Genomic DNA, 13,694 nt, shown 5'->3' with positions numbered 1-13,694 from the left:
CCTAACTTCGCGGCTGTGCCCAGCCTGCCTTCGCGCCGCCCTGATTGGCTGAGCAGGGCTATCCGTCACCTCCCCTGGTGGAGGGACTGCCCTGCCCTGCCCGTTTTTGGCCCAGAAGAAATTAATTGCTATTAAAACTCAAACTTGGTTTTTTTTTAGAGCTTTCAAAATGTTCTGCACATCTCCACTGCTCAAGCTCCGGTTCAACACAAAAATGAGCAAAATTGGTCCGGTAGATCTTGGGTCATAAGCCTTACACTACTGTATTCTTATATAAGATAATGTATTTATTTGTAGTATCTTTGTCCTGTTCCTAAGCCAAAAAAAGGCTCCTGGAGTGAGTTGCAAAATCAGCAAGACCCTGTAGGCTTGCAATCTGAAAGGACATGACACAGAAGGAAAAAGGAATGGGGAGGGAAAAGGAAGAAAAATTAAGTTGTCTTCCAGCAGGTTGCCTTAATAAATAAATAAATAAATAATTGGATCAGTAATTCCCAGACTGTGTTGCAAGAGAACTTCTGGTGTGCCCTGAGGAACAAATTAGTCAAATATTTAAAGGTGGCTGTGAGCACAAGGGGGAGGCTGCCATGCTGTGTCTCTGCATGATTCCTTGCTCTGGTCCTGCTTTCTTCTTGTCAAAATATACATTTTGCTGTATATTTGTATTGGGTGAGATTGGATCATCCAGTCATTTCTGATGCAGGCACATGGGGCTTTGGCGGAGGCTGCCCGTTGCATCTTTATTCGAGTCCTTGCTCTGGCATTCTAATCATCCTCTGCCCAAGCCGAGTATGCCTGCTGTGTTTTCTGCATTGGGAAGTACTGAACGATCCAATCTCAGCTGATGCAGAGAGGCTGAACTCTCCTCTAAGAGCCAGAACAGTGACTCATACAGAAACACATGGGTGGGCTCCTCTGACGGAAGGGGTTGGTTACTCACTCTCTAAAGCAGGGATGGGCAGTGTGTGGCCCTCCAGTTATTTTGACCTACAACTCCCATCAGTCTACCCAGCATAGCCAGTGGGACTCAAGTCCCATTCATTTCATTAAGTCTACTCTAAGTAGGACTTAAGGTGGATTTTACCCCAAATCATTTCCGTGTCTAGGCATCTTTTCAGGCAGGAGTGGTCAAGTTGTGTCTCTCCAGAAGTTGTTGGCCTACAATTCCCATCAGCCCTGTCCAGCAGAGTGAGGGATTATGGGAGTTATAGGCCAAAACATCTGGGGGGCGGGGACACATTTTTTAAAAAAACACTTTTCTAGTAAATTGCTCTAAAGGTCACCCTTTCAGGGTGTAAGAGTGAAAACAGCATCCAGATTTAGTGCCAGTAGTCTCAGCTACTCAAACTTTGAGAGAGAGAGAGAACAGAGAACAGAGTTTGGGGATCTCTTTTATGGGATCATATGATCTCCCTGCAATTCTAAGCTGTTTTGCAACCCTCGGCACGTGATTCCTCCCAATTCAGGGAAAGTTCACTCCCAGTACATGCAAGGGCAACCTTTTATTCCACCTCCCCACTCCGACTCGGTTAGCCACATGAAGCCAAAACAAAGTGGCATTTTAACAGTGGAACAACCCTGTTTTTCATGTTTTATGTTTTGCTTTTGCATCATCCATGCGAGAAGTTATTCCAAATTAATTGCTCAAAGGGGAAAAAGAAAATAGCTACCACTGGTTTGAATCATCAGCAACAAAGTGGAAGACGACAGCTCTGGACACATTAACCCTTCTGAAACTCCTTGCTTTTCACTCTGAGGGTGGAATTCGAAGTTACCTTCTGTACGGGGCTGCTTCCGCCTGTCCGCAGAAGTGCACTTTCTCGGGTCGTTCCATCACCCATCCTTGGGGTGGGGTGGGGGACCCACGATACAATGCGATGCCTTGTTGTGAGCTGACATTTCTGGAAGATGAGGCAGGCCGCGGCACTTAGGTAGAATTTTTTTTTCCTCCCATGTAAAACAGGTGGGTGGGATGTGGCGGGGTGTTCTGTTTCACTTCTAAGTTTGGTCACCTCCAGTGGTGTGTAGCTTGGCTGGCTTGCTTTGAGTCATCGGGAGCCACTTCCTCCCTAAGGGGGTCCTTTCCGCAGTGCCTCTGCCCTTTGCTTGTGGGTTGTGCGGCCGTATCTGTCAAGAGGTGCCTCAACCGATAGCGTTGTTTTTGGGAGAGGCGCCGGTAGTTCGAGTGTGTGTTTTCTCCTTTGTGTTCTTTTGTTATCTAAGCCAGCCTAGTGCCCTAGATGGAGAAATTGCAACCAGTGATGTCACTTGGTAGTTTCAGAGCCCGGACAGGATGGCCTTCTTGCATGGCCGTGTGGATTGCTTCCGCTGTGAAGCGCATTCCTCCTCTCCCTGCCATTCAGTGCCTCTCAGCCTCTTCTCCATTCCTGGTACACCAGAGCAAAGAAACAACACAGAACTCTTTGGCAGCCCTGATTCAGGGGGCGGGGAGGAAAAGAAATACTCTGGGCACGTGCAGTTTTGCATTTGAAAATCACTGAATTCATGGCGCCGTCACGACTACAGGAACAAAATGAAGTTGGCTACTGCTATGCTGATGCTGTACAGTTTTACTTGAGAATAAGCATCTTTTTGTGGTCGAAAGGGGTAACAGATTTATAAAGTAGTAATCATCAACATGAGAAATAATAATAATAATTCCCTGTCACCAGGTACACACCCAGACAGCTGCCCCATAATTTTACCTGTTTTGCTATTTACTGTTTTACTCTGTACAGCACCATGTACATTGATGGTGCTATATAAATAAATAATAATAATAATAATAATAATAATAATTTAAAAATAAGCCCCCAAAAGATGCTGTAGCAGCAGGCAGCGTCAGGCCTGGTGGGCCCAGTGCTGCTGCAGGACGTGTCTGCTGCTTTCTGGCTGGCCGTATGGAGTCTTGAATGTGGATCCCAGTGTTCAGCTGTAGCTGCCGTGCTGACTGCAACTCTCTTAATTCTGAAACGGGGGCGTTTGATTTAAGTGCACAAGCGATTTGGGCTACAGGATGGCCGTGAATTTAGAGCATTCGCGCGCGCACAGGTCGCATCACACCTTAATTTGGACATGTTTTAATGGGTCTCCACCTGTCCTTCCCTGCTTCCTCCCTGCCCTCCATAAACCCCTTCTGCAGCCTTCCTCAACTCTGTACCTTCCAGGGGTCTTGGGAAAATGTGTCCCACCATCCCCCAGCATGCAGGTGAAAAATAATCCGTGAGGTGGAAGAGTGAAAGGCGTGGTGATCTGTATTGCAGGATGGATCAGGGAAGTTCAAAGCGCAGCTGTGGTGTTTCATCTTTTAAGATTCTTCGCAATCTGAGTTTGGACTCTTATCCAGCCTGTGGCATTGTTGCTCTCCAATGATGATAATGATGATTTATTACATTTCTATACCACCCCATAGCAGAAGCTCTCTGGACAGTTTGCATAAGTTTTATAGGAAACTACAGTTAGGCAACTTAGAACAGTGGTCTTCAACTGGTCCAGACCCAAGACCCACCTCGGACTCGCCCCCTGTAAAATGGGACCCACTTTCACAGTTGCCCAACATGGCAGCAAGAGCTTTGCCACGCCCCATAATATGACCCACTTTGGGAGCGGGACCCACCAGTTGAAGACCACTACCTTAGAGCAACCTGCCCCAACCTGGTACACTTGACATGTTTTGGACAACAGATCCCATTAGTCCTAGCTAATGGTCAGGTTGGTGGGTCCCAAAACACCCAGAGCCCCCCCCCCCCATTTTAGGAAGGCGACCCTACAGAATCCTCAGCTAGTGAACGGAGAACTGTCCCTTGTCATCTCTTGCTTCTACACCTGACTCAAAACCCCACTTTGCAAGCCGAATCCAGAGGCAGATTTGAATTCGGGACATCTGTACGCACGACCCCCTTCCTCGAAGCGACTTGCCCACATCTGGATAATAATGGGAAAGCAAACTACGCGGGGGTGTTGCGTGTGGTACGTGTTTACGTGTTTTTCTTTCTTTAACAGGACGCAGGCTTTGACAATTAGCTGAGCGTTTCTTTTTTTAAAAAAGCTAAATTTAAATTTAAAGTTTTAAGGCCGACCTGATGATTTTGCTGGAGTCCGCAAGGCAGCTGCAATTCTTCCTGGCAGCTGCCTGCGGCCGGCGAACAAAGGAAACCAAACAGTGATAGAGTTGCTTGAAAAGAGGGCTCCATAAAAGCAATTTGTCACTCGGCAGCGGCTCCGAGCAAAGACATCTGCCGGCGGCCGGCCCTCCTCTCGCCAGCTGTCCCAATTATTGTCTTCTGTACCTTTCCTGCATTTTTAAGTCTCCGCTTGAATCCGATCCAAACTTCCTATTCCGTTAACCTTCGATGAACCAGATGGCCAGTGTGGGTCACTCTCTGGGTGTGAACGCCCCAAGAGGTGTGCTTTCGCCCGCCTGGATGAAACGACTTTAGGGAATCGGGTTGTGTGTTTTTTGTCCTGAGGGAACAACCCTCCGCGTCTCCCTTGCGGCAGGAACACAGCCTGGGCTTAGCTGTGGTGATTTCTCACTGCTCCCGACTTCTCTGATCTGTCCATTGATAGAGCACATGCTGGGACATCATTATTATTATTATTATTATTATTCCGCCTTTTCCCCAATACTGGGACTCAAGGCGGTTCACAAGATTAAAACATACACAATTAAAACATATAAATATAAATTTACAAAAGTTAAAATAGAATTAAACCCCTGGAATATTAAAAACGTTTTTTTAAAAAAGTAAAAAGCAAATCACAGTTTGAAAATCCAATGCATCAACACAGGTCCAGAGTATTCCCAAAGGCCTGCCGGAACGGAAAATGGTTTTGCCTGCCTCCGAAAGTGTAACGAGCGAGGCAGTCTAGCTTCCCTGGGAAGGGAGTTCCAGAGCCTTGGAGCCGCCCCTGAGAAGGCCCTCTCTTGTGTACCCATGAGGCGTGCCTGAGAGAAAGGGATGTGCTGAAGATCTTAAAGCATGGGTGGCCTCAAAAGGGAGAATACGGTCTTTCAGATTGCCTCGCTTAAACTCAAGTGCTTAAATTTCACGTAGGGTGTGTTTTGCAGGAGGAAGGGGAACGCTGATGCAGAACAGGGGTGAACAGACTTTTTGCCTTGGAGGGTCACATGCACCCGCGGACGGCTGGGGACCACATGCCTCAGGTTGGCAGTGAATATGGCCAGAGACCGCATCCTCCTTAGATGCCTACATGTATAATATCATAGAATCCTAAACGTGGAAAAGGTCATTTAGGCCATTAAGTCCAACCCCTGCTCACTCCAGGAATCCAGTTTAAAGCATCCCTGACAGATGGCTGCCCAGTCTCTGCTTGGATACCTCCAACGACAGAGAGCCCACCACCTCCCTTGGCAGTGGGTTCCGTTGTTGGACTGCTCGGACTTTTAGGAAGTTTTTCCTGATGTTCGACCGAAATCTGCCGCCTTGTAACTTAAAAGCCCATTATTTCATATCCTGCGTTGTCTGATGATAGAGGACAGGTTGCTGCCCTCATTCTGTTTGAAAACCCTTAAGGTGTTTTAAAAGTGCTGTCATATCCCCTCCATGTTTTTCTCTTCTCAAGGCTCAAAATATCCAGTAGAACTTACTTTCTAGACCCCTGATTGTCTTTGTTGCCCTTCTCAGAACTCTTTCAATTTAGCCAAACCCTTCTCAAAGTGTGGTGTCTAGAATTGCACACAGTATTCAAAGTGTCTTCTGACCAGTGCGGAGTAGAGTGTCCTTCCCGAGATTTTGAAACCACAAATTCTATTGATGCAACCTCAAATTGCATTTGGCTTTTTTGCTGCCATATCACACTGCTGGCTCATATTCAGCTTATGACCAACTACAGCTCCAGGATCATTTTTTCACATATTCCATTGTCAAGAAAGGTATCCCCCCGCCCCATCTTATACCTCTGCATTTGATTTCTTTTTAATACATGAAGAACTTTGCACTTGTTTCTATTAAATTGTATTCTGTTATTTCTGTTACACACACACACAGACTTCCCCTGTTCATACACACAGTTATTAATTCACACCCCACCACCCCACGTACACACTCATGGGGAGTGCTGATGTACAAGGAGGGAAGACTTAACCCTTCTGTTCCCGTATGCCCCCTTCCTTTAGATCGCGAAGATCGTTTTTAAAGGCCATTAGACAAATACATAGAAGATGGATCTATCTGTGGTTATCAGCCCTTGATAGCTAATTGCAACCTTTACGTTCAGGGGAAATTAGTCTATCTCTCAGTAAGCTTTGTTGGAGATGCAGCATGCCTTCATAGGAAGATCCAGCGAAGGTTTTTTGGGTAGCGTTGTGCAAGGTGCCACCTTCCATCTTAATTTATAGGCTCATTGTAGGAATAAAATGGGCTAATCGCTCCATTGTCCACACCAAGTTCGGTAGAGAGAGGGCAGGGAGTAAATATGATAAATACATGTTACCTAGGGAGGTGGTGGGCTCTCCCACACTAGGGGCCGTCAAGAAGCAGCTGGATAAACAGCTGGATAACCATCTGTCAGGTATGCTTTAGGGTGGACTCCTGCATTGAGCACAGGGTTGGCCTTAGAGGCCCCTTCCAACTCTACTATTCTAGGATTCTATTATCAGGAAAAGCTTCCTGACTGTTAGAGCAGTACGACAGTGGAACCCATGACCTAGGGAGGTTGTGGGCTCTCCCACACTAGAGGCATTCAAGAGGCAGCTGGACAACCCTCTGTCAGGGATGCTTTAGGGTGGATTCCTGCATTGAGCAGGGGGTTGGTCTTGATGGCCTTGTAGGCCCCTTCCAACTCTGCTATTCTATGATTCTATGATCTGCTTTCAAAGATCTGGGCTGTTACCTACATTACAAACCTTTGCACTAAATTAAAAATAGAATGATTAAAAGTCTCGGCACGATCCTATCAAAGCGGCACATTTCTAATTCTATTGAATTCGGGGCAGTGCGATCCTAAGTACGCCTATTTTTTTCATTTCACTGGGACTTTCTGCCTTGGAAGCGTGTTTAGGATTGCAGTCTCCAACTTACGCTTAATTTTCTCATGGAAATCAAGCGGTGATACAGTTTGGTCGTTTTAGCACATCCTGCTGATTGGAGAAGATAGTGAAACAAGTTGTTGGGGTTTTCTTGTTTTGTTTTTTTAAGTGATCCAGAGCATTTACTAAGGAAAAAAGCAAGATTCCTAAGGGTGGGGAGGTGCGTGTCTGAAAAATGCTGATTTTCTTTTTCTTTGTGGTTGTGTTTTTCTCCTCCTCATCCAGGGTGCTGGTACAGCCATTGGGGAGCTGCCTCCGTACTTCATGGCCAGAGCCGCCCGTCTCTCCGGAGCAGAGCCTGACGAGGAGTATCAGGAATTTGAGGAGATGCTGGAACATGCAGAGACCGCACAGGTAAGGGCACCCCAATATTACAGCTGGTAGTGTGTGCTTGCCCGCTGGAGATCAGCCTGTTAGAATTCGGATAGGGCAGATATTACTTATTAGTACCATTACTATAGTTACTGTTGTTATTAATTTTGTTGCTAGTCGCAGTAGTATTACTACTGGCATTACTACTAGTATTGCTGCTGCTAGTTACTATTACTACTAGCATTAATACTATTGTTTTAATTACTTTAATACTATTAATATTATTGTTATTGCTAGTAGTATTCCTATTAATACTACTATTACTACAACTACTGTTACTATTGTTACTATGATTATGAACCGCTGAGAGATTTTATTATATTCAGCAGTATATGAATGTTACAAATAAATAATGATGCTGATTGCTAGTAGTAGTAGTATTACTACAACTCTGATTACTAATGTTACTATTGTTACTATTATTATGCTGATGATAATTAAGATTATTATTGCTAGTACTACTACTACTACTAACATTACCACGATTACTGTTACTAATACTAACATTACTGCTACTATTAAAAACGGAGTACTTTACTGCCATGCACACAGTCTTACAACCTAAGAAAAACCCTGAAGTTAGGAAAAGGAGCTATGGCACAAAGTGGTTGGGAATGGAAGCGATGGTGATTAAAGCGGTGAGCGGGGAGGTAATTTAATTCCCTCGTCTGGATCAGGGCAGGGATCTAAATCTGTTGGGAGAACTCTGGGCGATTCGCAGCTGATCGGAAAGGGTTTTCTGACTCCCAGTGATTTACCAATAGCAAACCTTCCTTCTCTCCACCGCCTCCCAAATTCAGCCTCTGAAATCCAGATAGATTTTGGGGGGGGGGGTTTGAGGAGGGTCGATTTGTGTGTGAAAGAATCTGCATGTGAGCTCTAGTTCCGGGACTGGAAACAAATTCCTGGCCTGAGCGTAAGCTCAGAGGCACCTTCTTCCGCTGTTCTACGTCCATCCGCCCGGATCGCTGTTTCGCACCTGGCTCCGGCTGCTCTCCTTCAGGGTTCTAGCAAAAAACCAAAGTAGGTTCTGCAAGGCTTTAGAAGTGTACGGTTTAGATTCCTTGCCCGAGATTCAGTGTTTGCAAGACCAATCTTTTCTTCCATTAGGCCAATGCCGTTTTTACTCAAGTCACTGCAAAATGTGAACATTTCATCCCCACCTCCCATTTCTAGAAGTTTCCTTGTAGGACTAGCGGCAGTGCAGAGGAAGGAAGTGGGATAGGAACAAGGCATCATGGGACAGCAGCTGTAGGTGGGGCTGGGGAGAGTGACCTGTTTCCCAGAATTCTGAGGATCCTTTACTGCCAATGGAAGGGTTTAACCCCTAGCTTAATTGCTGTACCAAGGGCAACTTTCAACAAGGGTTTACAGCTGGGGGCGGTGAGGAGGTGTTGCGGCACAAGCTGCAACACCTCCTCCCAAATCTCTCCCCCCACCCTGCAAAGCGCTTAGGAAAAGGTGAACAGAAACTACTGATTTGAGACGATCAGGGGTGGGTACATATCAATGACAGCGTTTATTTGAGATGATTTGGATCGCGCGGCCGGCTTCGCCTCCTGTGAAATTTAAATTAAACCTTGTGATTTATTTCTAAATCTGCACATCGATGAACATGTGCAAATGCTATGCGGATTTGCGTCCTGTGAGCTCCAGAGATAACACCCAACAGAAGTCCTACAAGATGTGGTGACGGCCACCCATTTGGATGGCTTTAAAAGAGGCTTGGATAAATTCCTGGAGGAGAAGGCCATCAATGGCTACTAGTCCTGATGTCTAAGTAAAACCTCCAGTATCAGAGGCAGTAAACCTATATACACCAGTTGCTGAGGAACATGGGCGGGAGGGTGCTGTTGCACCGTGTCCTGCTTGTTCATCCCTGGACAATGGCTGGTGGGCCACTGTGTGAGTGTTGGACTACATGGACCCTTGGTCCGATCCAGCAGGGCTCTTCTTATGTTCTTAGACTAGACCCACTGAAATGAATGGGACTCAAGCTAATCATGTCTTAACTTAAGTCCCATGTGTTTCAATAAATCTTCTCTGAGTAGGACTTTTGCTGGATCTCACCCCAAATCTTTTCTGTCTCACAACGCCGCTCTAGGCAGGAGTGGGCGATTTGTGCCCCTCCAGAAGCAGGTGGCCTACAATTCCCATCAGCCCTGGCCAGCAGGGTGAGGGATGATGGGAGCTGAAGGCCAAAGGCACCTGAAGAACCACACGTTGCCCATCCCTGCACTAAGGTGGCTGCTTTGCCGCCTCCAAGGAACATTGGCCTCCGGCTGCGCTTCTACAGGTCTCTCAAGCAGGCAGGCAGCCAGTCACATGCGTTAAATCATTCATTCATTTGAAGAAGCCTTTGCAGATAATGCCCCTGGTTAAAAAAATAAAATCAAAAGCTAGCAGGGATTGCCTGGAGGCAGCAAAGCGTAGCAGGAGGAGCCGCCCTAAAGCGTCTCGTCCTCTTCAGGGCTCACGCCGGACACTTTCAGCATTCCAGCTCGGCTCGCGTGCCGTCCGCCTCGCCGGCCCAAAAATAAATAAAAAATATTGGGCAGTTGCCCCGTGTTACTATCGGCGGCCTGCTGTTTTGTTTACTCAGTTCCCTCCCGGCTCTTCCTTTCGAGGGATCCAAGGGGTCAAGGCAGCCGAAAGCTTGGGAAAATTAAACAAAGGGAACGATCAAGTGGCAGTCGCTACCAAGACCCGGGGTTGGGGGCAGTTCCGGGTCTTTTCCACCTCCTCCTCCTCCTCCTCCTCCTCCTCCTCCTCCTCCTCCTTCTTCTTCTTCTTTCTTTGACTCTTCTGAACCTTTTGCTGGTTGTGGTTTGTCTGGCCATCACATGATTTCTCTGAAAATTCCCCCTCCTCCCCATTTCCAGTAAATTGTTTGAACAGGGATGACTCAGAATGAAACCAGCTTCCCTATAACCACAAGACTTGTTAGAGAATTTGTCAACGTGGACTCCAGAGGGGGGGGGGGTGCAGGGTGTATGTGTACATGAGAGTGAGTGAGTGTATATGTATATCTCTCTCTGTGTGTGTGTGTGTGTGTATAGTATCCAACTTAAACTTGTACCTCTTTGGGGTTGACATTGCATCACGGTTTTCAAGCGGAACAACTTCCTGCCCAGGAGAGCGGGATGGGATGGACCGTGTTTTGCAATGAGTTAAACGGCAGTGAAGTCCGGCGCATGTGGCCATCGCGGACCAATCCCTCCAAGCTTTTGTGGGAGCCTGTTCCTTTTTCCACCTTGTCCAAGTGGAGTTTTCTCTTCTCTCTTTTGTGTGTGTTGTGTTTGTTTCCTGTAACAGAGAGTACAAAGTACATCAGGCACACCCTTGCCGCCTTCCCTTTCAAGAACTCAAAGTGCAGTAGGTGAACCATCAGGAAGATTTAACGGTTGCCCGGTAGCAGGTGTAGCTCCAAAGCATTTTTGTAAGCCGAAGCGGCGTTAGGTTTCTGGCTTCATCGTTTTTGTTTTAATTTTAAACCTTATATATATATATCCTTTCTTTGCTCCTAAGAGTTCAAGGCGGTTAATAACAAATAACGCACAAACCAAAACCCACACATTGACAATTAAAAATATCCTTTTACCACTTAAAACGGAACAAAAAAGCGGCAGAGAATTAAAAACGGAGCATCACGCATAATATTTTAATGCTTCAAAAACCAGAGATGGATTTAAAAAAATAATCCCAGAGATTACAAACCGAAAGCCTTCCTTTAAGAGACAATACAAAAAAGGCAGGTCTTTACCAACTTTTGTAAAGTTTATGAATTTGCTTAAAAAATTATTGCACAACTCGTCTTTTTTATTGGGTTTTAATTACGTTAATAGCTGCTTCTGCGGCGACTTCTTTATGCTGATAAGCCTGACATAAACAGTTTTGCACCCAAGGTAGGGAGATGAAACCACATATATGTGGATCATCGACCTTTAGTAATGGTGGGGAAATTAGAAATCAGGGGCACCATGACAGGTTGGGGAGGAGATTCACGGCAAGACGGGATCCTGGTGTTGAATATTCAACCTGAGAATGACCAAGAAGCTAGTGTGGTTTTTCTAGAGGATTTGTTCTGGTTGCTGCTACTGAAGAGTAATTGCATGTGGTCTGAAACTCCCTCTCTAAACGGTCAGTGAAAAACAGCCCTGCCGCTGTATCAGACGATTGTTCAACTGATGTCCACCAAACGGCATATCGGGACGATTCAACATGCAGCGCTGCCCAGGATCCTTTCCTCATCCCCGGAGGCTCGAGCAGGAGCCCGGAAAGGGAGTCGTCTGTATGACAGCGGGATCTGTACCAAGAGTGTACCCATGATGGAGGGGCACTGAAGCCAAGGGAGACAGGTCAACAACTGGAAAGGAAAACAGAGTTGGAAACAGGAGCCGAGACGAAGGTCCGCAAGTCCTGGAACTAGAACTGCCCGAAGGAGATCTCTAAGGAGTTGTTAATCCTTGCACAGGTCTAGCAGAGACCAAGAGAATTCCTGGTTATTTGCTGGCTTGTGTGGTATACATGGCCCGTCTCTGGTTTCTACCTTCTCCAGAGTAGACCTCTGATAGTGACACCTCCAAGCAGCTAGGCATGCCTCCTTCGTTGTCTCTGGATCTCCCACCGGCCTGCCACTGTCCCATCTCCTGGGACTTGGAGGTGGGGGGAAATCAAGAATCAAAGCAAGTTCTGGGGATTATCAGGGGCCAGGCGACAAGATGTTCTTTGGACCGAGTAGCTCTTCAGAATCTCACGCCGCCCCAGGGCTTCACTTCCTTGGATGAAAAGTGCCTGGTAGACCTGATCACGCCCGAACCGTGGCAAACGCCAACCCCACGGTGTGGCCACCCGCACGCTTCGTCCTTCCTTCCCCGACTTCCTATCGAAATTCATGTCCCCCTTCCGAACCAGAATTAGAAGACACCACTTCAGGTTGTGGTTTAGCACACGCAAGCGGAGGAGGAAGCGTGTGTGCTTCCCAACAGCCCAAACCACGTTTGGCTTTGCGCGTATTTCTTTATTTTTACGGCAGATTAAAAACCACTTGGCAGGTCGGGCGCCCCTCTTTATGTGGGCCAACCTGCAATGGATGCAATTTCAGGGCATATTCACCTGGGGGAATTACTTTTAGTGGCCACAATTTGGGGTGGTTTGTTTTCTTTTCAATGGATTGGTTTTTTGTTTTTGTTTTATGTAATGCGCAGCTCAATACTGCCAATTACAAATCTGCTAAACGGTTTCCAGTTTTCCAAAATTTGGGAGGGGAACGGATCGCTATACCTGCCTGGTTTGCACGTACTGCTGACCCATGATTTATTTAAACCATGCTTTGTTGCCCTGCCCAACGTTTTCTGGCAGACAACCAAACAAGGTTCGTTTTCTTAGGCCCTGGGCTGTTTGTTTCCTTCCTCCTTCGCCCACTCCCTCCCTCCCTATATCCTAAATACCTTTGCACAATTGCAGTACTGGCATGTAAAGAGGCTGGTTGTTTTTTTACCGCTCCTGTCTGCTGCCTCTGCAGCCTGGCAAAACAACCCACGATTCTGGGTTCGCACATGACAGCCCGTGGGTTAAACAACCCACAGTTCACAACCCGACAACAAACCATGGTTTCTCTGTGTGGGTTGTTTGTGGTTATGAATCCATAGTTAACCTTTAGTTCTGGGTTCACCTGTAACGGCAGTCCACAATTCTACAAACCATGGTTAGTTAAACCATGATTTGCCGTTACGTGCGAAGCAGATCAGTAGAAAAAAGTGAAGGAAAAAAACTCCTCTCTGACAGGAGGAAGCCTGTTTTAAGTATTTAAAAAGAAGCCAGTAAGAAGAAATACTTGTTTTCCAGAATGGAGAGTATCATTCAGATAATTTATTAGTTTGATCCTCGTACCTGCGTCCTGTAAGGTGGTATTTGGAAATGAAAAGAAAAAAGAGATTCCGAAATACAAAGGGAAGAAGGACAAGTGGGGATAGCCGGAATGGAAAGAAAGTTAAATTCTAAAACTTTCTTCTTTCCCATAAACATTTAAAGACATCCCTAGAAGGCGTTCCATTCCTCCAAGGCCAGGATCCAAAGAGCTTTTCACACAGCCCTCAAGGGCTATTGCATAGACTCATCGGCACTGTTTTTTTTCCTTTTGGAGAGTTTTCTTTATTATTTATTAATGATGTTTATATATCACTTAATTATATATATAAAATCTTCAAGCGGTTAGGCATCTGGCGCCCTTCAGAGGTATTGGACAACAATTCCTAGCATCCCCAGCTAG

The 13,694-nt window shown here is 46.3% G+C and overlaps 1 protein-coding gene across 3 annotated transcripts in view; it reads left to right on the top strand.

Moving 5' to 3' along the window:
- The window catches only part of VMP1 (vacuole membrane protein 1), a 119,227-nt gene that overhangs the window by 47,011 nt on the left and 58,522 nt on the right, over window positions 1-13,694 (top strand). For all 3 annotated transcript variants that reach the window (XM_063146485.1, XM_063146486.1, XM_063146484.1), the window contains exon 7: window positions 7,277-7,405. In XM_063146485.1, coding sequence (XP_063002555.1) covers window positions 7,277-7,405 — 129 coding nt within the window. The remainder of the gene's footprint in view (window positions 1-7,276; window positions 7,406-13,694) is intronic.

Source organism: Elgaria multicarinata, chromosome 22 (assembly GCF_023053635.1).
Source record: "Elgaria multicarinata webbii isolate HBS135686 ecotype San Diego chromosome 22, rElgMul1.1.pri, whole genome shotgun sequence".
Classification (NCBI taxonomy): domain Eukaryota; kingdom Metazoa; phylum Chordata; class Lepidosauria; order Squamata; family Anguidae; genus Elgaria; species Elgaria multicarinata.
This window is presented reverse-complemented; position numbering and strand designations above follow the sequence as displayed.